Source organism: Colius striatus, chromosome 27 (genome assembly GCF_028858725.1).
Source record: "Colius striatus isolate bColStr4 chromosome 27, bColStr4.1.hap1, whole genome shotgun sequence".
Lineage (NCBI taxonomy): Eukaryota > Metazoa > Chordata > Aves > Coliiformes > Coliidae > Colius > Colius striatus.
The window spans coordinates 2299072-2321284 of NC_084785.1; the positions used below are offsets into that span (position 1 = coordinate 2299072).

Below are 22213 nucleotides of genomic sequence, written 5' to 3' on the forward strand. Positions count from 1 at the left end.
GCTGTCTAAAGCCTCTTTGGACAATCCCAGAGTGGTGGGGGGGAAGGGATGTTAGGCTGGAGAAAATAAACTGGCCACAGGCTGAGGGACCTGCCTCTCCACAGAGTCCCAGAGTGGTGGGGGCTGGAAGGGCCCTGCAGAGCTCACCCAGCCCCTGCTCCAGCAGGTTCCCCTGGCTCAGGGGGCACAGGAACATGTCCAGCTAGGGTTGGAAGGAGAAGGAGCCTCCACATCCTCCCTGGGCAGCCTGGGCCAGGGCTCCCTCAGCTCAGCACCAAAGGACTTGCTCCTCCTGTGCCATTAGCACTGCCTGTGTGCCAGCCTGTGCCAATCACCTCCTGCCACTGGCCCCCACACACCAAACACTGGCCCCAGCCTCCTGCCACCCATCCTTTAGTGCCTGTTCTCCCACCGAACAACTCTCCACATCACACAGCGCTGCCGCGGCTGCCAGGCTGCTGCCTCGGTGCTGAGCCTGGGCTGGGGACGACCCGTGAGCCTCGAAACGCGCCAGCGAGCCCCTCATCAGCGGGGCCGGACGAACTCACCGCGCTCGTTACTTTACAACACACGGTCAGGCCGGAGAGGAACCCGCGCAGCCGGCTGTCCCGGGGAGAGGGCCTCGGGGGCTCCCACCTGCAGGGCGAGCTCCCCGCACTGCTCACGGCATCCGGCGGCTCCCCCGGCGGCTCCCCCGGCGGCTCCCCCGGCGGCTCCCCCGGCGGCTCCCCCGGCGGCTCCCCCGGCGGACAGTGCAACACACCCCGGACCCCGCCGGTCGCGGGGACTGCGGCCGCCCCTCAAGGCGTTATGTAGCCCGCGCACGCAGGCCCCGCCCCCCGCCTTCGCTCATTGGCCGACACGCCTCTCCGGTAGCCAATCGCGTCCTCGCCGCGCCCACACTGCCCCTTGACCCCTTCTCAAGCCTTCTCGCAACTTCTTCCGCCTTCTCGCTGATTGGCTTTCCCCGCCCTCCCCGCGGAGAAACGGCGGGTTGCCATTGGCCGAGGCGGACGGGGAAGGGGAAGAGACGAGCCGCCATTGGCTGGGAGGAGGCGGCGGAGGAGGACGGGGCAGCGGCAGCGGCGTTCCCTGCGGCGGGGCCGTCGCCATGGCGGCGCGGCGGCGCGGGCCGCTGGGGTACGCGCTGCTGTGCGGACAGGCCGCGCTGCTGCTGGGCAACGTGCTGCTGCTGCACGGCGCCTCCCGCGGCCTCCCGGGCAACGCCAGCGAGCCCGAGCCCGGCCCCGACGAGCTAGAGCCGACCGCCGCCGCCGCCTGGGCCTACACCGACCCGCGGGCACCGCTCGTGCTCTGCACCTACCTGTGAGGGCCGGGGCGCTGGGGGCTGGGCGGACGCCTCGGCCTCGCCGCCCCCCTCACCGCTGCCCTCACCGCCCCGCAGCCCCGAGGAGTTCGTGGAGTGCGAGGAGCCGGTGGACCACGGCGGGAACGCGACGGCGCAGCAGGAGCTGGGCCACGGCTGCGTGAAGGTGAGTGGGGGGCGGCCCGGGGTGAGCCCTCGGTAGCGGCGGCTGAGGGTGTTCCCGGAGCTGAGGGTGTCCCCGCGCCGCCCCGCAGTTCGGCGGACAGGCCTACGGAGAGGTGGATCACACGCGGGTGCAGTGCCGGGCGCTGGACGGCATCGAGTGCGCCGAGCCGAGGACGTTCCTGCGGGGCAGCAGACCCTGCGTCAAGTAGGACGCGTTCCCGGGGGAGAGGGTGGGAGAGCCCTCCTCGCCCCCATCTCCCTCTTCCCCGAGCTCCTCTCTCCCCGCTCCCTGCATCTCTCCCGGCCCCCGCGGGAGGGAGCCCCGCCGTCAGAAACGCGGCGAGGCCGTCGGGGAGGGCTGACATCCCCCTCCTCCGCTTCCCCTTCGCCTTCCCCTGCAGGTACACCGGCCACTATTTCATAACCACGCTGCTCTACTCGTTTTTCCTGGGTTGCTTTGGAGTGGATCGATTCTGCCTGGGCCACACCGGGACGGCGGTGGGGAAACTGCTGACCCTGGGAGGTTTGGGCATCTGGTGGTTTGTGGATCTGATTCTCCTCATCACTGGAGGGCTGATGCCCAGCGATGGCAGCAATTGGTGCACCCTGTACTGAGGGGAGGTGATGGCACCGCTGCGGGGCTGGAGCTGGGCCCCTCCCCAGCACCCGAGCAGACTTTGGCCTCACACAAAGACCGAGTAGCAAAGCTGTAGCTTAAGGTGCAGGATGGTCCTTCCTGGGACTTCCTCTGTACAAACCATGGACACAAAATGGTTTGGTGTATATTTTGCTTGTTTAAAATAGGCTGGATTCTCCCTGCAAGTGGGGACAGTGTAAGGAATCAGGCCTTGCACTCACAGCTGGTCAAACAAAGCTTCATAAAGCCTGGACGTTGCTGACTCCACATCTGCAGAGGACACCCAGCCACGTGGAGACTTGGGTTTGTCTTACTAGACTTTGCAAACCTTGAAGGTTGAATAGCTCAATAGAGTGTTGAGAGACTCTGTGGCAAAGGGATGAGCTCTAATTGTATGTTGTTTGTTGCAGGGGAAGCTGGGTTAGGTGGAGCACAGGCTGCAGCTTTGGGAGAGCGCTGCTTGCCACGCTCCTGCAGGTGTGCAAAGCCACAGGGCAGCAAATAAAGTCACTGTCCAGGCTTCTCAAAAGAAGTGCTTGTGTCTGTTGAAACGTGCTGGAGAGCTGTCTGGTGGAAAAGGACCTGTGGGTGTTTATCAACAGGCACCTGAACACGAGCCAGCAGTGTTCCCAGGCAGCCAGTGGCATCCTGGTTTGTGGCAGCAGTGGTGTGGCAGCAGGAGCAGGACAGGGATTGTCCCTCTGTGCTGTTATTTGACCATTACCTGTTTCTCCCCCAGGCCTCTGCCCTTCCTAGCAAGCAGGTTGCATTCCTTTCCCTCCTGCTGCAGGGTTGTACTTGTTAAAACCCATGACCACCGAGTGGCAACATTTCATGTTTCACAAAACTTAATTACTAGCTCTGCCTCATTAGTGACAGAGGCTCGTTTCCACCCTGCAGGGAATGCCCAGAGCTCTTGCAGAGCTGGGAAGGGTTGGGAGCTGCTGTGGGGAGCTGCTGTGGGGTTCCCCAGCTCACGGCCTGGGGTGTGTGTGGGGCCAAAACAAGTGGGAGCCTTGAGTGACCTCTCACCCAAAAGAGGAAGCTCCACCAGCTGCAGTCTGAAACCTCACTGAGCTGAATAAAACTGGGAAAAGGAAGCTGCAGTAAGTCACAGCCAGAACCAGACACAAAATCCACATATGCAAAGGCCAGTCCTGTGTGGTGTGAAGCTCAGCACGCAACGCTCTCCATCCTCACGCAGCACAGTGCTGCCACCACGGGAGCTGCTGCTGCTGGGAACTGCTGGGAACTCTGCTTCTTCCAGTTTGGGTTTGTGGTTTATTGCAACAGGCCCTCCTCTCCAGGGAATGGGGTTTATGTCCCCTTCAGGTCAGAAGGAAGCTGCACTGGGCAGCTTTGAGTAGGTCTCGGGGCAGTGGGGTAGGGACAGGCTGCAGCAGGGAACTACCCCTGTTCTTCAGGCCAGTGGAACAACAGGGCTGAAAAGCCAGTGGGGAGACAGAGGGGAAGTTAAGCAGTGAGCCAGAAAGAGGTGAAACAACAGCCCCATGTGCAAAAGCCCATTGTCATTGACATCCCATCATGTCCTGGGCCCCACAGCTGCCAGCTAACAGCACGTACAGACCATGCTGAGGAACACCCTGGGACTGCTCCCACAGCTTTCCTCCTGCCCACATCCACAGAGAGGCAAAAGCAGCTGTGGAAAAGGACCTGGGGGACCTGGTGCTACCTCCTCTCAACCAGCCACTTCCCCCTGGAAAAATGTGTTTAAATGAGGAGTTTTGCTGGGACACACCTGCCTGTGGAAGGGCTCAAGGGGAGCAGTTCCTGGAGCTGTGTTGGCAGCAGCAGAAATCAAACTTGCACCTCACATACTGCCTGGAGCTGGATGGTTTCTGCTCCCATCTGTCCTCTTCCTCACCTGGGGAAACACAGGTTAGTCTCCAGCCCCTCCTTCTCTAGCAGTGACAAGATGAAATGCTTTTCCAAAGCAGGAGGCCACTCAGTGCTTTTCCCCAGCAAAACTGCCTGGGGTGGGTGGGGGGAGCAGCCCAGCCAGCTGCAGCTCCACAGCAGGGGTCTGTGAGGGGCTTCAGACAGAATTTTGACATAAGAAACACCAAGCAGGACTTTGGCAGCCTCATGGAGCATCCCCAAAGCTCCCATAGGACCCTCCCTGGCTGCTGCCCCCTGTGCCCTCACCCTGCTGGGGATGGCATTCATTAATGGTGCTCATTACCTCAAACAAACAGTGCCAACAGACAGCCTGGAAAAGCAACTGGGGTTTCCTTCTTTATTTAAAACCACAGAGGGGCCAGAGAGGGGTGTTCCAGCCCCTGCAGGAGCAGATGCAGGTGAGGGGCGGGAGGGGGGCACTGACAGCAGGGCAGGCACAGAGCATCGCCCACGCTGGGCACCTCGGCCCTAAGAGCACTTGGAACCCACAGCCAGGACTCAGAGAAATGGCTGAGCCCACTGGGGAAGTTTCCACAGTAAAGAACAAACCCACGTCCCACCTTCCCTTCCACACAAGAGCCCTGGAGCATCCCTGGGCCAGCGGGGAGCACGGCACAGGGGAGAGCTGGGAGGCAAACGCAGAGCTGAGGGGACCCCGCCTTGCTTTACAGAAAGCAAACTCCCAGCGAGCTCTGGCTGCATGTGCCTGGCCCCTGGGATGGGAGAGAGATTCCTCCCTGCAAAGAACACACTTGTTAGAGCCTCAGAGCCAGGCTTTGTGCTGAGGGAGGGTGGGAATGGGAACCAGCAGTGTTACGACAGCACCGGAGCCACTGCTAGTTTCTCCTCCTGGATAATTAACCCTAATTGTGCAACAAGCTTCTGCTTTCCCATCCCAGGCCTGAGGAGCCTTTGTAATTACCAAGCAATAAAAACAGTTGGTACTGGGTGGTTGTGAAGCCTTGCACAGAGTCACCAGCAGCCCCCTGTGTGTGATGATCCCCAGAAACGAGGGCAGAGCTGTCACCACACGCCGGGACGCAGCGAGCCAGAGGCTCAACGGACCTACAACGGGGTTGAGATGAGCCAAACAGCAAGTCAGCCTTCAACAGAAACAACCCCAACCCAGAGCTTTCCAACACTAGTGCAAATAAAGCAAAAAGGAACAGCAGGATCTAGGGTTCCACAGTTAAATAACAACTATTAACACTTGCCCTGTACCGTTCACATGGCTTCCAGCTCTGCCCTCGACCCAGCACCTCCACAGCGCCCCTCTGAAGCTCTGGGGGGAGCTGGCCCTGCCTGCACTGAGACTGACACAACCTGAGTCTTGTGAAGGGCTGAAACGCTGCAGAGCTCAAGTGACAAAGCCCCTCTGGATGCCAGGCCCAGCCTGAGCTGGAAGGGCAGGGACCAGCCAGGGGGTTGTTTTGCTCCTGGGGAGCACGTGGAGCTGATTTTGCAGAGCAGGGAACACATAATGCCAAAAAGAGAAAGGGAAAGAGGAATAATAAAGAATAAACTAGGCCCCAACAGAGAGAAACCTCGTTCAGAGCACTCTGCAGCGCTCAGCTCCCCATGCAGCCCCCACACCAGCCTCTTGGATTCATCAGCTGAGGCGGCAGAGGCTGCTCCTGTGTCTGACGTGGGGCTGCCACTGCAGCTGGGCACGTAGAACCCCACAGGCACCTCCTGCAGCCTTGCCCAGCGTGCCAGGGCTGGGGATACCCACAGAACACAGCAGCTTAATGCCAGGGCTGCCTTCCCTCGCTCTCATCTCAGCTTAATGCAGTTCTGGGTTAAAGCTTTCCCACCCAAACGTGTGCTGCTGCCTTCCCTGGCACACTGACAACAGCCCAGCCACTGCTGCTCAGCCAGCACTCAGGGCAAGAGCCCTCAAAGCAGCAAGGATGTGGCAGGGTGGCCTTGCTCAGCACCCAGGGGCTGCACACTCATCCTTGGGGTGAAGATGTCAATTTGGCTGCCTAGGGAATACCTGAATTCTCTGATTTAGTGATGGAAATCAGCTCATGTTGCTCTAAGAGCTTCTGCTGTCCTTCCAGGCAGCAGCAGGGGAGGTGGCTGGGCTTTCCCAGCTCCATTAAACACTCGGCTCCCGCTGCCTTTTGCTAAAAGCACTTCACCCAGGCTCAGCTTTCTGGTGCCCAGGGGTAGGCAGAGCAAAACCAACCCCGTGCCTGAGGATCCTCCTGCCCCCCATCACACCAGCTCAGACAGCACCAGCAAAGCCTTTGGAGGGGCTGAGCAGGGAACGTGCCAGGGCTGGGCTTCAGGCAGCGTAAGGAGCCGCTCTCCGAGGGAAAAGCCACCAAACGGGAGGCGACGGCGTGTCCCCGAGCTCGCTGCTGCAGGCTGGTCTCTCTGCAGCTCTGCCCAGGGAAGGCTGAGCAGCGTGAAAGGGAGACACAAGGCAGGTCACGTTCCCCTTCGGGCCCCTGAGACGTGGTTCTTCGGGCTCGGTTTGGGGTGGAAGTTCCGCGTCCGCCACACGCAGCCAGGCAGCAGCAGCGCCGTGCTCCGGGCACAGCAGGCCGCAGGGACGCGGCTCCAGGCGGGTTCTGGAGGGCAGGGAGCAGCAGCACTGGGGGGAAGGGGCCGTTTCACCCCCAGCCGCCGCGGCCACGAGCAGGGAGCCTGGGGGCGGCTCCGGCCCCGCTCACACGTCGGACGTGCGGACGCCGTCCTCGTCCAGCCCGAAGGCGAACGGCTTCTCCTTGAGCTGCTGCGGCTCCGAGCTGTGCCGCAGGCGCCTGCCCGGCGCGGCCCCGGCCTCGTGCTCGCCGCAGCCCGGCAGGAACAGCGAGTCCCTCGGCCTGGGCATCTCCCCCGGCGCCGCCTGCTTGCCCTCTGCCCGAGGCACCGGCGTCCAGGGCTGCCAGGACGACGTGGAAGGGGCTTTGCACAGGGCTCTCCTCTCCTCTGCCGCCTGACGCTGCTGGGACGCGGCCGAGGAGCCGCCGGCCTTGACCATGGACGTGGATCTCATGAAGGACATTTCCTGCAAGGGAGAGCTGCCTGGGCACAGGGTTTGGGAGCGATCTGCAAAGCCCAGGCCCTTTGCATGAAGGAAAGAGAACCCCCAAGCAAACTGGGAGTGTGAGTGTGGCAGCAGGAGCAGGGCAGGGACTGTGCCCTGTGTGAGCCCTGGCGAGGCTGCAGCTGCAGGGCTGTGTGCGGTGTCCCAGAGGGATCTCCCCTGGAAACCCACAACAGAGCATTTTCACATCAGAGCATTTTCACATCAGCATTTTCACATCAGAGCATTTTCACAAGCCACTAAAGAAACACCTTGTGCATTAGCATCACCCTGATTCGACACTACACCTGCACAGGAGGGCTGTGACCTACCCTGGGGCGGGTTTTCAGAGCCTGGACTGCCCCTGTGATCACCCGGATCCAGCTGTGCATCTCCTCGGGGCTGTCTGCCTGCAAAACACACCAGCCCCAGTCACACTGTGCCTCCTGCAACACCCCCCACCACCACCAGTGCAGCCAGAGCTGATCCCATCACAGCAGAGCATGGACACACGGGGAAGTCTGGCCAAAACCGTGCAGCCCCAGCCCTGCACGCTCAGGGGCTCAGCACATCACCCTGTGCTTTTCCTCTCTGCTTCCTCCTGCTCAACACAAAGAGCTGCTGATTAAAATAAGCCCAAAGGGAGAAGCGAAACTGCCCAGCAGTTCTCCCTGTGCCCCACCAGCATGCAAAGCTCTTCCAAACTCATCATGGTTGAGAGGCTGCTGGGGAACAGCCCAGGAGGATGGAACAGCCCAGGAGGGTGGCTGTCAGGAGCTGAACTCGCTGCCCAGGAGAGCAAAGCAGCCTCAGCTGCCTCACCTGAACGTAGAAGGTCCTGGAGCTCGTTATGATTTCAAAGAGGTTGTCCCGCATCAGGAGGTCACTAGAAACAGCGAGAAGGAGACAGTCCCTGCTCAGAGCCATCGTGGGTGTCAACGTGAACAACTAACTGGTGTGTTTATCCTCATCTCTACAGTCTGCTGGGGAAAAACATGCTGAAGGCAAACCTTGGAGCTCAGCAGGATTGTGAGAAGATGGCTCCAGCTCCCCAGGGACCTTCAGCTACACACAGACTCCAGCATCTGCTGCCAAACCCTTGTCCCTCCCCAGACCCACAGCCCTTCTCACTTCCAGTCAGTTTTAAATGTGAGCCTTATATTACTTTGTAAGAATAAACAACTGAAAGGCACATGAATCAATTCCATTTCTCTTCAGCTGAAGAGGCCTGTTCTCTCAGTTCATTTGTCATTGCAAATCTTCCAGTTGCTTTGGTTTTCATCAGCCTTTGGTGCAATAAATTGTTCCCAAGGCACTGTGGAGCCGCTTTGCTGGTCTACAGAAAACACCTACATATGGCTTTCAGCAGCTTTCTGAGCACCTTTATCTCCTGCCATTGACTGTGCAGGACCCTGTGCTCCTTAACTGATGGAGATAAGAGAGTGTGCCTGCCCAACAAGCAGCACCAGGAGAGCACAGGCTGGGCCGTATCCTGCATCCAGCCATGTCTCCCCAGACAGCTCATGGAGCTGAAGGGGAAGAGAAAGAGAAGGCAAAGCAAAGAGGAGACGTTTTGGGTTACAAGGTGTCACGGTTTAACCCCAGCAACAACTGTACCCCAGCCCAAACCAGGGCACAGGGTTGGAAAAGAGAAGCTGAGCCTCTGGGCTCCTCAAAGGAAGGAGCTGAGATCCCTTCCTCTGGTCCAGCTCCTGGGGAAGCTGCTCCCCACCATCAGGGGGTATGGCAGGAGCTGCAGAGCAGGGAAACACAGAGGGAAGCATTACCCAGACTTGACCAGGCACTCGTGTGTCTTGCAGACGTCCTTCAGGAGAATGGAACGCAGAGGCTCCTTATCCTGCAGAGACAGGAGGAGTCAGAGACTGGGGCTGGCAGCGCGGGGATGCGCCTCCCACAGCAGCCCCACACCTCTGCTCAGGAGCAGGGGCTGGGTGTGGGGAGCAGGGTGTGGGGTACTGACCTGATCACACTTGTAGTAACTGATGGAGAATTCATCCAGAACGAAGTAGCGCCGCTTCCAGCTCTTCCTCTGCACAACAGGCGAGGGAAGCGCTCAGTGCCGGGCTTCCCACGCCGCCCCCAGCGCACCCCCACGCGGGCAGCCCCCCACGCTCCTGCCTGAGCTGCCCCATGGCACAGGGGCTCCTGGCACTCACCACGTTGCCCTGCTTCACACAGTAGCCGCTCTTGAGCACGGGCGGCCCGGCGGGCGCTTTGGTGGCCGAGGCTGGGATGTAGCTCTGCGAGCGCCGCAGCAGCGGGTGAGCGGCCGCGTCACTGCCCTCCCCTGCAGCCCCTCCGTTCTGCAAGCAAACAGCACACACTGAGCAGCAGGCAGCAGGCAGCAGGGAGGGGAATCCCCTCATGGGAGGAAGGACACCAGAGCTGAGGGGGGAAGATTTTATCTCGCTGCACACAGCCTGCCAGACTGATGCCCTGTTGGCATCCACGTGGTGAAAGAGATGTTCAGGCTACAGAAGAGCAACGTGAAGGCTACAGAAACACAACTTGAGGGCTGCAGAAAATCCCCTGCAGCAGAGGAGTTAAAGCACCTCATCCACCTGCTTTATCAAACAGCAAAGAGGCGACTCAGCTGCCTCACAGACTGGGGAGCACAGTCCGAGGAGCTGTGTCAGAGGCAGAACAAGCCCCCAGCAGCTGGAACCTGGAGCCAGATAAAGCAGGGATGCTTCCCAACCAGAGGAGGCAATGCCTCATGGGAATAAACTGCTCAGGAGAGCCATGAAGTCTCTGCTCTGCTTTTTCACAGCCAAATTCTGCCACAAGCAACTGTGGCGTCTGGAGTTCAGGCAGATAATCATGCTCTTCCTCTGGCCCCAAGCTGTCTCTCCCCAAGAGCAACACTTGCTACCATGAGTGTGGATGGGCTTCACACCCAACACCCGTTCCCTGCTCACCCCAGCACTTCCCAGCACATCCCACTGCCAGCACCATCCCTCCCCTCCCTTCCCCTCCCTCCTCTGCACCACCCGTCCCCCAGCAGCGCCTGCCCTTCCCCCTCAGCACCACAGAGGATGGCTGAGATGAAAACATCTGTGTTCATGTCCTTCCCCCATCCCTCCAACCCCCTTCCTCCAGCTCAGTGCTGAGGTTTGAGAATTGCCATGGCAGCCAGGGTGGCTCTGGCTACCACCAGCCTTATATGGCACCCGTGCCGGTGCACTGCCGCTGCGGTTAACCAGTGACCTGCCCGTGCTGCTCCTTCCAGCACCTTCGAGAGGCTGCTTTGGTTTGTCCAGGGCAGAGACAAGCACCTACTTGGCTGGCCCCAAACTGCAGCCATCTGGGTGTCCCCAGATTGCCACCAACACCTCCAGAGAGCAGCGGAACAGAGCCGCAGCCTGGCTGGGGAGGGGAAGCTGCCCGCTGCCCCCGCCTGGGCTGCACCCGCTCTGTCCAACAGCACAGCTGGGGATGCTGCTGCAAGCAGGAGTGTTCCATGCAGGGGGTGGGGTGTGCTGCTGGCTGCTTTGGGGGTGCAGAGGAACACGGGGCTCCCCTGTGCAGTCCCAGAGCCGCGGCACAGAGCTGAGCCAGGAAACCACAGACGCGCCCAGGAAGCTGCAGCGGAGAAATGGCCATTTCCCACGGGGCCAGGGCAAGGGCACAGCCAGGGCTGGGAGCACAGGCACAGCCAGGGCTGGGGAGCACAGGCACAGCCAGGGCTGGGGAGCAGAGGCACCACCTCCAAAAACACCCTGAGTGAAAGACAGGAGTTGTGCAGGGGCTGAGGATGGAGCTCACGGCTCCTGGGAGGTGGTGGCAGGGAGGAGAGGGAGGCAGAGTCAGGAAGAAAGAGCAGCTTTAACCCACTGAAACAGAAGGAGAAGAGTCACAAGCCTGGCTGCTGCCTGGGTTCAGTGTTGGGCTCCTCACTGCCAGAGACTGTGGGGCTGGAGCACAGCGGTGCTGGGGAGGGGCTGAGGGATGTTGAGCCTGGAAGAGGAGGCTGAGGAGAGACAGGAGCACTGACAGGAGGCTGCAGGGAGCTGGGGGTCAGGCTCTGATTCCAAGTGACAAGACAAGAGGAAACAGCCTCAAGTTGCCCCAGGGGAGGTTGAGGTTGGAGCTGAGGCAGAACTGTTTCCCTGAGAGGGGTGTCAGCCCCTGTGCCAGGCTGCCCAGGGAGCTGGGGCAGTGCCCAGCCCTGGAGGGATCCCAAAGCCGTGGGGCTGAGGTGCTGAGGGCTGTGGGTCAGTGCTGGGCTGGGCAGGGTGAGGGCAGGGCTTGGGCTCCATGATCCTCAGGACTCTGCCATCCTGACCCACCCCACAGCCCCACACCCACAGCCACAGAAGTGTTAAAGCTCCCTCCAGCAACAGCCACTGCAATGATCTCATTCTCTGCTCTATTTTTAGTGCTGCCACTGATAAGGGCTGAAGTGAGACCCAGAGCTGGAGCAGAGCCCAGAGGTGGGAGACACTGAGGCCACGTGCTGAGGGAAGGGGGTGCAGAGCCACGGCCAGCAGTGCCAGTCACTGCCTGTGCCACAGCTCAGGCCCTTTGGCTGCTCTGATGGGGACACACAGAAGGGGTCCTTCTGTCCTGGGCACCTCAAGGGGTGACATAGACCCAGGGCATGTGGGTGGGTGGTGCAGGATGGTTGGGAAAGGGAGCAGATTCATACCACCTCCTCCTCCTCCTCACACCCGCTCGTCTCATCACACCTCACAGCCAGACAAAGGAGAGGTGCTGCAGGGTGCTAAGTGCAGCTATTTATACACCCCTGAGTGGGAAGGGTTTGCAGACACTGAGCTGGTTTCCAGAAATGAAAGTGCCAACCAGCCTCCCCAACAGCCCAACTGCCTCCAGCCCCACAGCCAGGCCTGCCTGGGACCCCCAGAGCTCCCCCAGACCCCCTGCCCAGCCCAGCAGACCCACAGCCACAAGCTCTGCTGCTCTGACTCCTGGGTTGAGGAACACAGAGCCCATCATTGCTGTGCATTGCTTCTCCCCTCATTGCCTTGCCAGGGCACAGTGATGGGGGGAAGCAATCCCAGCTCCTCAACACCCCCCTGACCTGTGCTCCCCTTCCTAAAGCAGAAATCCCACTATCATCTGCAACATCCTCATCAGCCCCAGTCACCCTCACCCTGCCTGGCTGGGAAGGCAGCACAGCCTTGCTGGGAGGGCAAGGACAGCAGCAGGAGCCAGACACAAAACCCAGCAGGGTCTCCTCCAAGCCCAGCTCAAGCTCCCAAGGACCCCTGGAAGCGAGATGCAGGAACACCAGAGCAGCATGTGGTGGGAATGGCCTTGCCCAGCTGTGCATGGAGGAAGCTGCCACTTTTCCTGCTCATCCCCTGTAGGAGCTGCTCTTGAAACACAGGAAGCAAACAGAGACCCCAGTGGGGTGCTGGCACAGCAGGGACCCTACCCCCAGCATGTGGGTCAGTGCACAGACACCAGCAGCTCACCTGGTTGATGGAGATGGGAGTGTGGACCACCACCCCCCCGATGATCTCAGTTTTGTAGGCAACCTGGTGCTTCCTCTCCTGGGCCTGGGGCACCACGGGAGCCTTTGCAATCTCTGTGGCTGGGGGGATGCTGCTGCCCTTTGGCACCTACAGGAGAAAGAAAGGGCTGAAGGGCACTGGAGTGAGGGTGCCAGGCAGCCTCATGCCTGCACCAGGCACCTCTGTCCTCCCAGCCTCAATGCAGCCACATCCCTTCATGAAAACACTACATGAACAAGCCACCCCAATGCAGGAGGGTGTGGGAGACACTGAGATGGGAGATGAGAGGTGCTGAATAATTAAGCATCATCTCAGCCCTGAAGCCCAGAGCATCTATGGGACACTCACTCCTTTAATAGGCCCTGCTCTACTTCCAGCTCAGCTTAATGATGAGCTGTCAGCTGCCTAATGAGGCTGAGCTGCAGCAGGGGCTGCAGGCTGGGCACTGTCTGAGGCTGAGCTGCAGCAGGGCTGCAGGATGGGCACTGTCTGAGGCTGAGCTGCAGCAGGGCTGCAGGATGGGCACTGTCTGAGGCTGAGCTGCAGCAGGGGCTGCAGGCTGGGCACTGTCTGAGGCTGAGCTGCAGCAGGGCTGCAGGCTGGGCACTGTCTGAGGCTGAGCTGCAGCAGGGGCTGCAGGCTGGGCACTGTCTGAGGCTGAGCTGCAGCAGGGCTGCAGGCTGGGCACTGTCTGAGGCTGAGCTGCAGCAGGGGCTGCAGGCTGGGCACTGTCTGAGGCTGAGCTGCAGCAGGGGCTGCAGGCTGGGCACTGTCTGAGGCTGAGCTGCAGCAGGGGCTGCAGGCTGGGCACTGTCTGAGGCTGAGCTGCAGCAGGGGCTGCAGGCTGGGCACTGTCTGAGGCTGAGCTGCAGCAGGGGCTGCAGGCTGGGCACTGTCTGAGGCTGAGCTGCAGCAGGGGCTGCAGGCTGGGCACTGTTTTAAGGCAGCAACACACAACCAGGCAGGTGGCATCTCTGCTGTGAGTGGCCCTGCATCCTCTGGCACACAGGCACTGCCAACCAAGCAGTGCCAGGAGAGGCAGGGCAGCAGCATCCCTCACTGCCAGCAGCAGCTGGGGAGCGCAGACTCCACGAGTTAGCGGGTCAGTGAGCATTGCTGTATGGTTGTGTGAACATAGAGCAGTGAAGGAGAGGCAGGAGATGGCAGACAGGAGCTGCAGCCCCAGGCAGGGCCCTGCCATGCCCCACAGCACAGGGCACTCAGCACAAGCCCTGGCATGGCAGGAGGAGTGAAAACCGACTGAAAGCAGTGGTGAAGCACAAGAAAAGATGCTGTTTGAGAGCTGAGGAGCTGGTTCTGAGCAGCTGGCAGGAGTGACAGGAGGGATATGTCCCCAGAGCAGGCAGGGATGGGGGTGGCTCCCACAGGACATTCCCTGAGAGGGGTGTCAGCCCCTGTGCCAGGCTGCCCAGGGAGATGGGGGAATGCCCAGCCCTGGAGGGATCCCTGAGGTGCTGAGGGCCATGGGTTAGTGCTGAGCTTGGCAGGGTGAGGAGAGGGCTGGGACTGCAGCAGCTTCAAGGGCTTTTCCAACCCAAATGCTTCTGTGATTCTATTAGATGCTGCAGCCACCAGCCAAGAGCTGCCCTTCCCTCTCAGCCTGGGCACCACCCCAGAGGGAAGCCTGGCAAGTTTGGCACACACCAGCTCCCAGGCCAGCCTGGCCACCAGCATCACAGCAAGGAGAAGCAGAGCTCTTCCAGGGCCTGACTGAGGCAGGACACAGCCACACCAGAAAGCAGCACAAGGCAACCCACCGTGATCTTACTGGCCCGGTTCAGCGCCTCCACCCAGTCCTGCAGGTCCTTCTGGTCACTGGCTTGTAAGAAGTAGCGCTGGGATAAAGCATTGATGACTGCCAAGGGAGGGGAGGAGGAGAGTTAGGGAAGCCCAGTCAGTGCTTGGCACTACTGAAAGCAATTAGCCAATAAATGAACATGTGAGCTCCCAGCCCCAGAGCCACCCACACACAGCAGCCCCAGAACCCCAGCTGGGTGTATCCTCACAGCACAGGGCTCAGGACAAGGCTTACACCAAGGCTGTGGCACAGCCCAAACTGGGACTTCACCTAGTGTTGAGTCAGGGTTTGAGGGCCCCTTGGGACTTCCTTTGCTCAGCACTTGGGTTTTAACTCTGCTCTGAGATGAGGATGTGCTGTGTGCTCTGGGCTTTGTCTTGGGCTCCATCCCCCTGGTGCAGCGCTGCAAAGGCAACACGGTGTGCTGGGATGGGCACAGGCCTGTGCTCTGCCTTGTGGGATGAAACCCAAGTGACAGGACTTGGGAATGGCCTGAGGAAGAACTTCACCCCTGAGGGGGTTGTTGAGCCGTGGTTTGCCCTGGCAGGTGCCCTCCCCAGCTCAGGCCCCTCACTCACCAAAGCAGAAGGGAGTTTTCGGCTTCTGTTTCGGGGTGGCGATGCTGACCTGCACCAGCACATCACACCAAAAGCAAACAGGGCTCATTAGTGACACACACTAGTGCTGCAAGTTTCCACCCACGTGCCCATGATGGAGAGGAAGCTGGTGTTCCCCAAGCTCCAACCCAGATCCTTGAGCCTCTCCCGGTCAAGCCTGTGAGGCTGAGGAATGAGCAGCCAGCTGTGGCACATCACAGGCTGCAGCCTCCCTTCAGCAGGGCTGGGGAGGGCAGGCAATGCATCATCCCCTCTGCAAAGGAGGAGAGGAGCCAGCTACCCTGAGCCAGGGCAAAAATGAAGGTTGCCACTGGGCAGGACCCAGTTATTCCATCCTCCTCACACAGCTCCTGGTTAGAGCCTGGCTGTATGCCATGGCAGGAGCCTGCAGGGCAATCGCTCCCACTCCAGGCTCTGCCACCCCAGGAGCAGCCAGGCAGGACCCTCAGCACCCTCAGGGTGTTGGCACATCCCCTGCCCAGGAGGATGGCACACACAGCACAGCCCAGGAGCCCCAGCACAGCTGCAGGAGCACGCAGGAACTGGCCCGTGGCAGATGTACCAGAGCACACACAGTCCCAGGGGAAGGTCAGTGCAGACACAGAGCTTTCATCCCCCACTGCTCCCCCTGGCACTGTGCTTTCCACAAACACAAAGCTTTCAAAGGCCTGGAGCAGGAGGGTTTCTGCTGGACTAGCACAGTCACTCTTGTCAGCAATCAAGCAAATGGAGGGGAACAGCAGCGGTTTCTCCCCAAAGAGCTGGAATCATCTCTATAAGAATAATGTTCCCCAGGGCTCCAAGCACAGCATTCATGGAGGGTTTCTTCTGCCAGGCTTCCTCCTTCAGAGCCAGCCTATAATGCTTTAAATATGTTTTCTCCAGCAAAGCTCCCTTCTCCTGGGGCACCTCCCAGGGCTGAAGCTGCTGGCATCACTGAATCCTGCACTTGGTGACCAGACACTGTCCAACAGCAATCTGCCTTTAGCCTAAAGCATACAGAACTCATAGTGAGGCTCCTGAACTGGGGAAGGCTCAGCCTCCCGGCATTGCTTCATCTGTGCTTAATTTATAAACCATGACTCAGCAGGAGCAGGGAGATCTGCCCAATCCTTGCCCCAGCTCCACGTCAGAGCTGAGCCCGGTGCTGCAGCTGGGAGCCCCCCTGTTCCCCCCCAGCAGCACCCAGGGGCAGCTGGTGGGACAAGGATGGCGACAGCTCCACTTTCCACAGCTCCACACATTCTGCTCACCAGCCCTGCAACACTTGTCACTTCTTGCACTGGCTTTGCCTGGATAATGCCACTAAGATCCTGCCCCAAGTCCAGCTCACACCGATGCTGGGCTCCCATCCCTGCTCAGCCCCGAGCACCCCGTGTCCTTCCTCATGGCAGACCAGTTCCTCTTCCTCCTGCAGCCTGACCTTGCAGCCTGTCCCACACTGCTCTGGGGGGGAAGGCAAACACTAGTCCCAGATCTAGGATCAGCCACACTGTGGGGATGCTCCTCTCCTCCCACAGACCCCTGTCCCAGGGAGGAGGGTCCAGGCAGAACAGAACCTCTCCCTGGGTGCTTGCCAGGGTGAGCCATTGCCTCTCCTGGGAAAGCCACATGGAGAAGGGGACAGAAGGAGCTTTCCTTTTCCCTCCTCCTGCCCCTGACATTACCTTGGAGATATAGGTGAGCTGCAGAGATCCAACAGCGCCCGCGCCGATGGCCAGGTTCTGCAAAGCATTGCCAGGGAGTTAAATGACAGGGAGAACACAGGAGGCCAGCCAGGCTGGCACTGGGTGGCACTGGGGTCAGGCTGCAGCCCCAGCTGCTTCCTTCCCCATGCACCTGGGTCACTGCACACCCAAAGCAGCAGCTGGGACTGGCCACGCTGCGCTGCACCCCAGTGCCGTGCCGTCCTCGGGCCCCTCCGCACCACTGACCCCGTGCAGTGGGACCAGCGGTGCCAGCTGGGCTCCAGCTCCCACCCTGCATGGCCCTGAGAGCAGGAGCCTGTGGGCAGGAGGCTGCCCTTTCCCATTCAGAGAGGCAATGGGGAATCTGCTGTGAGATGCTCGAGGAAGGCAGGAGCCTCCCCAGCCTACAAGCACTGTGCCAAAGCTGATGAAGCTGGGTGGTGTGCAGACCTGCTCCAGGGCAGGAAGGCTCTGCAGAGGGCACTGCCCAGGCTGCAGAGATGGGCTGGGGGCAACGGGATGAGGCTCAGCAAGGCCAAGCGCCGGGTCCTGCCTTCGGGCCAGCCCAAGGATGTGTCTGCGAGTCCCTGTGAGCTTCCAGGGAGGTGCCTGGGGTGGGAGCTCACCTGGGGGTTGTCCATGTACCACAGCAGGCAGTTGGCCTCCGTGTCCAGGATGAAATACCTCCGCAGGAACTTGCCACACGTCTCATTCTCCTCGATGTCCAGGAAGCCGCAGATCCGGTTCTGTCGGTCCAAGTACGGCATCCCGGGCTCCTGCTGGCATCACCCTGCCACGAGGGACGGGCACACGGGCTGGCTGCGTGACCCACAGCCCCAGCTGCCCCACAGCTGCTCTGACCGACAGCCACATCGAGCCCCTGGGTGCAGCCCTGCTGGGATGCCAAGCAGTCAGCCTGCAGCACAGCTCATCAGGCTCAGCCTACCGGGGCTGGCCCCAGCCAGCACTTCAGCTCCCAACCCATCCAAAGCTCTCTCTGCCTCTCCCACGGCTCCACACACAAAAAGCCAAGTCAAACGCTCAGCCTGCAGGAAGCTGCTCAACACAGATGTCACTCAGCACACCCCTGTGACAAGGAGAGGAGCCCGTGTGCAGCTCAGGCTGCAGGCAGGAGCACGACTGAAGTCACGAGTGGAAACGGCCTCAAGCTGCACCAGGGGAGCAACTGGCTGGACATAAGGAAGAATTTCTTCGCTGAGAGGGGTGTGAGTCCCTGTGCCAGGCTGCCCAGGGAGCTGGGGGAGTGCCCAGCCCTGCAGGGATCCCAAAGCCCTGGAGCTGAGGTGCTGAGGGCTGTGGGAGGACAAAGTAACCACAAAGGATTTGATGTGAGATACCAGGTCCCTGGGAACTGTTTGAGTGCCAGAGAGATCCTGACCACACTCCCAGGGAATGGAAACCAACGTGCAGCTCCAGCAGCAGCCGTGTGCAGCCAGGACGAGCCAGCAGGGAAAACAACGACCCATGGCCAGGGGCACTGCCTGTGTGCCAGCCTGTGCCTGTCACCCCTTGCCTGCCACTGGCCACCACACAACAAAGTCCTGACACCCACCCTTTAGGTACTTGTAAGTGTTGCTGAGCTGCCCCTGAGCTCAGGCTGCTCTTCTCCAGCCTCAACGGCCCCAGGGCTGCAGCCTTTCCTCCTCACACACACGTTCCATCCCCCCAGCATCTTGGTGTCCCTGCCCTGGCCTCTCTCCCTGCCCCCTGCAGCTGGGGAGCCCAGAACTGGACACAGGACTCCAGATGAGCCTCCTCAGGGCAGAGCAGAGGGGCAGCACAACCTCACCCTGCTGCCCACACTCTTCTTCAAACACCCCAGAGTGCCACTGGCCCTTCAGAGCTCCCACCCAAACTGGCTGCAGAGCCGCTGGGAGACCCCTCACAGCCCTGCAACGGGGCTGCCCTGCAGACTGGGGCTCTGCACCATCACCTCCAGCCCCATGCAGGGAGCAAAAGCAGCACCCAGGGCACAATGGGCACGAGGGGCACATCCCTCCACCCGGGCAGAGCCCCCTCAGCCACGGGCAGGGTCGGGGCTGGCCGTTAGCAGAAGGGTGAGAGCTGAACCTGGTGCGGTTTGTCCGGTAGCTGAGGGGTGAGTGCTGCAGGTGGCAGCAGCTGAGGTTGCACAAATCAGAAGATCTCATGCAGAAAAAAGGAGGAAATACTATTTTTGAGCTGAATAGCTGCAGTGGAACGGGGCCCTGAGAGACAAATGTTGTGCAAGAGTTGTGGTGCAGCTGCAAAGGTGGAGGTGGCAGAAAACAAGTCAACCTGTTGTCAGAGTTTATCACCAGAGATGAGTATCAAGGGCTTTGCTGAGAGAGAAATGGTGCTGCTTCAGTAGTAGAGCTTGGTTTCAAACACCACATTTCCCCCCATGCACATGTCATGTGGGCACTGCACATGGTGCTGCTTTTTTTTGTGGGCGAGGGGAAGCACCCAGAGAGCAGATTCCCAAGTGCTTTCATCTACAGCAACACCTTCACACCCAGCCTCAGAAAGTGCCTCTCCCTCCTGCTGCTAATAGAAGGCCAGAGACTGCCACTTAGGAGAGGGGTGAGGAAGAGCTGAGGTGTGCCACAGGCAACACAGGGATGAGCCCCTAGTCCCTCAGGACTGTGATGCCAGGCCCAGTGGATTCATTCCCCCTGCCATCCTTCATTAATCTGGCCTCAGCTGAAAGCCCACAAAACCAGCTCAGCTCTGGCTGTGGGAGCTGACCTGGGATTGCACTGGCATATGCAAAACCTTACAGGCAGAGAGGGCTACAACTGCTCCAAACTCTGCCCTCCAGCTGAGCTCCTCATCCCCACAGACTGCCCACAGACTGTCTGTCTCCTCCCAGCCACTGAGAACTGCACTTTTCCAGAGGAAAAGGATAAAAGCAGCATCCTCAGCTCCAGACACATCAGCTGCAGCCTCTGACCTTTATGGGAACGTGATGGGCATCCCACTGGCACTGGGCATGGGAAGCTGTGATTTACGGCTCTACTAATGAGATAAGAACATTGAGGCTATAGAAGGTGGTTTACAGGAAAAACACCCTCTCCCCTGCATCCTGAGCTCTTCCTAGGGAGAAGCAGAGGGTGCAGGTTCAAAGGGCACTGGAGCCTCTCCCTGTGGTCACTGCTGGCTCAAAGGCCCCGTGTGCAGCCACACACAGCCAGACTTTCCAGGAAGCACCCCCAGGAGGGCAGCGCTTCCCCACACCATCTCAGCTGCTCCTGGCACAGCTTCAGCCATGGCAGCAGGACCCAGGGACTCCCTGCAGCAGAAAAAGCCAAAGCAAGAGGAGACTCAACCTTTGGAGCACTGCAGCAGCCCTGAGCACAGCACAGCACGGCCCATGGCACCTGCGGGCAGCCAGAGCATCCTTCACCCTCCTCCTCCTCGCTCACACTGAGCTGCCCGGGGGTGGGTTGGGGTGCAGGATGACTACTCCCCAGTGCAAGAGGGCTGCTGGCAGCACTGCCCACAGCCCCCACGCGGCTCTGAGGCAGCCCTGGCCATGCAGGCGCTGGCTGGGAGCTGCAGCCCTTGCAGCACCCGTTTCCTTTCACCTGCAGAGGAGTTTCCAGAACTCGCTGTGCCCGACACACGAGACAGACGCTGGAGGCAGAGCCCGGCAAACTAACTCCTGCTAACTCCAGACTTTGCCTGAATGAAGTAATTAACCTGTTGAAAGGCAAGCTGGGAGCCGCGAGGATGTGCTGCTTCATCCCACCCCAGGACAAAAAACCAGCCAGGGGGACGCATTCTGAGCAGAGCCCAAACGCACCCTGCACCTTCCCTGCCCCTGCCCCCGAGCAGAGCTGGGCTCCTGCAGCCCCCCACGGGAACCCCGACCCCCGAGCAATCCCACCCGCAGCAGCCCCCGCTGAGCCCTGCTGCAAGCGCCGGGATCCCGGCGAGCCCCGCACCCACCCCACGGGAGCCACCCGCACGGCGGGGCCCGACCCGGGGGGGCTTCCGACCCCCGTGGGGTGGGAAAAAGACAAGGAGCGGGGCAAGCGAGGGGTCCCCAAGTCTCCCCGCGGGATCCTCCGACAGGCAGCGCTGCCCACGGGCGGCTCCGCAGACACGCGTGGCCCCGCACCCCGCACTCACCCCGCGGCGTCCCTGCGCTGAGCCCCCCGCGCATGGCCGGCGGGGCGGGCTGGGGGCGGCGGCAGCGGCTGGGTGTGTGTGCCCGTGCCCGTGCCCGTGCCCGTGCCCGTGCCTCTGCCGCCGCCGCCGCTTTTTTCCGGGTTAATTACGTCTCCCATTAGCAAACCCGGCCCCGGATGTGAGTGCGGGGCGCGGGGGCGGCTCCGCGGGGCCGGGAGGGGGTTGGGGGGGATCCCCGAGACGGGAGGGGGATGCATCGGGGGAGGGGGCCCGGGGGGTGACGGGGGTGCATCGGGGGAGATGTCCCGGGGGTGAGGGGGATGCATCGGGGAGCGAGGGGGATGCATCGAGGGAGGTGTCCCGGGGGTGAGGGGGATGCATCGGGGGAGGTGTCCAGGGGATGAGGGGGATGCACCGGGGGATTGGGGGATGCATCGTCCCACCTGCGGGGGCATCGAGGCCGGCTCGGTCCGTGCCCCCGCGGCGGAGCTTTGGGGTCATCCCGGGACCCCCCACCCCCGGAGCTTTGCAGCCGTGTGGCGGGGTGAGGCAGCTCCTGGCAGGGCCCCTGCCCAGCTCTGGGCTCGGGTCCTTCCTGGCAAATCCCCCCGCTTAGACCCGACAGAAAGCTGCTCGCTGTCACCCACATCCTTCCCCCCGCTCCCGCTCGGTCACGGTTGCTTTTGGCAACAGTTTTCTCGGGCCCATCCTGCGAGGTGCCCCGTGGGGTGCGTGGGGACGGCTGCGGCTCCCCTGAGAGCCCGAGCGGGGCTGAGCCCGGGGCAGGATCCGGAGCGAGCCCGGCGCCTGCGCCGAGATGCTGCAAATAGCCAGTGGCTTGTCACGCCAGAGAAGCCGAGGAGGGCAGACACACTCCGGGGCTGCGGCTCTGCTCCCGGGCTGCGGCTCTGCTCCCGGGCTGCACGTTCACACACAGCCCCGGGGCTGCCGAACCCCCCCGGGGCTGCCGAACCCCCTGGGGCACCGGCGCTGCTCTGTGCCCCTCGCCCCGTGCCGGGAGGGGGAGGGTCTCCGTTTCCTTTATCCATCTTAAGGCCAGGCTTTAGTTTTGAGGAGTTATGCCACTGCAGATGATTTTCTTCCCCCAAAAGCAATTGCACGCTGCCCAAGTGTTGCCAATGGAAGCCGTTGCCTCTGCCCCCAGCGTTTCCTATGCCCTGCATCATTCTCAGAACAAAGCTGCTGCTTTTCCCCTCCTCCCCCCACCCTCCACCACCCTGCCCGTGTTGCAGAAGATTGCCCAAACGCTCTTACTGAAACCATGTGTGTTGAGCTTCTGTGTGCCCGTGCTCTGGGCCCATGTCACCGCCCCGGGAGCAGATGAAACCACAGTCTGTCACAGCAGCCTCC

The 22213-nt window shown here is 60.9% G+C and overlaps 2 protein-coding genes across 4 annotated transcripts; one reads left to right on the forward strand and one right to left on the reverse strand.

Moving 5' to 3' along the window:
- Positions 1-1041: 1041 nt before the first annotated feature.
- Positions 1042-2661, forward strand: TM2D2 (TM2 domain containing 2). 2 transcript variants are annotated; one of them, XR_009820504.1, is made up of 5 exons: positions 1042-1326; positions 1406-1493; positions 1582-1697; positions 1894-2432; positions 2540-2661. XR_009820504.1 is itself a non-coding variant. In XM_062015852.1 (4 exons), exons 1-4 carry the CDS (start codon positions 1112-1114, stop codon positions 2105-2107), a joined length of 633 nt encoding a protein of 210 aa, XP_061871836.1. In that variant the 5' UTR covers positions 1042-1111; the 3' UTR covers positions 2108-2661. The 2 variants fall into 2 exon arrangements, 1 of the variants encoding a protein (XP_061871836.1); XM_062015852.1 differs by having other exon boundaries at positions 1894-2661.
- Positions 2662-4362: 1701 nt separating this feature from the next.
- PLEKHA2 (pleckstrin homology domain containing A2) lies at positions 4363-20954 on the reverse strand. Of its 2 annotated transcripts, XM_062015850.1 has the most exons (12): positions 20843-20954; positions 17335-17498; positions 16688-16744; positions 14982-15030; positions 14363-14460; positions 12546-12692; positions 9264-9410; positions 9068-9136; positions 8874-8944; positions 7909-7972; positions 7419-7496; positions 4363-7068 (listed from the first exon to the last, which is right to left on the reverse strand). In XM_062015850.1, exons 2-12 carry the CDS (start codon positions 17473-17475, stop codon positions 6727-6729), a joined length of 1263 nt encoding a protein of 420 aa, XP_061871834.1. In that variant the 5' UTR covers positions 17476-17498; positions 20843-20954; the 3' UTR covers positions 4363-6726. The 2 variants fall into 2 exon arrangements, with proteins under 2 accessions (XP_061871834.1, XP_061871835.1); XM_062015851.1 differs by lacking the exon at positions 12546-12692.
- Between the last annotated feature and the right edge of the window lie 1259 nt (positions 20955-22213).

What these genes read in the sequence shown, in the direction of transcription:
- TM2D2 (XM_062015852.1), top strand. Translation starts at nt 1,112, where the DNA reads ATGGCGGCGCGGCGGCGCGGGCCGCTGGGGTACGCGCTGCTGTGCGGA. An exon ending in TGGGCCACGGCTGCGTGAAG is followed by an intron (nt 1,494 to 1,581) that starts GTGAGTGGGGGG and finishes GCCGCCCCGCAG; the next exon opens with TTCGGCGGACAGGCCTACGG. An exon ending in GGCAGCAGACCCTGCGTCAA is followed by an intron (nt 1,698 to 1,893) that starts GTAGGACGCGTT and finishes CTTCCCCTGCAG; the next exon opens with GTACACCGGCCACTATTTCA.
- PLEKHA2 (XM_062015850.1), bottom strand. Translation starts at nt 17,475, where the DNA reads ATGCCGTACTTGGACCGACAGAACCGGATCTGCGGCTTCCTGGACATC. An exon ending in GGTACATGGACAACCCCCAG is followed by an intron (nt 16,745 to 17,334) that starts GTGAGCTCCCAC and finishes AATGCTTTGCAG; the next exon opens with AACCTGGCCATCGGCGCGGG. An exon ending in GTGTGAAGCAGGGCAACGTG is followed by an intron (nt 9,137 to 9,263) that starts GTGAGTGCCAGG and finishes CCTGTTGTGCAG; the next exon opens with AGGAAGAGCTGGAAGCGGCG.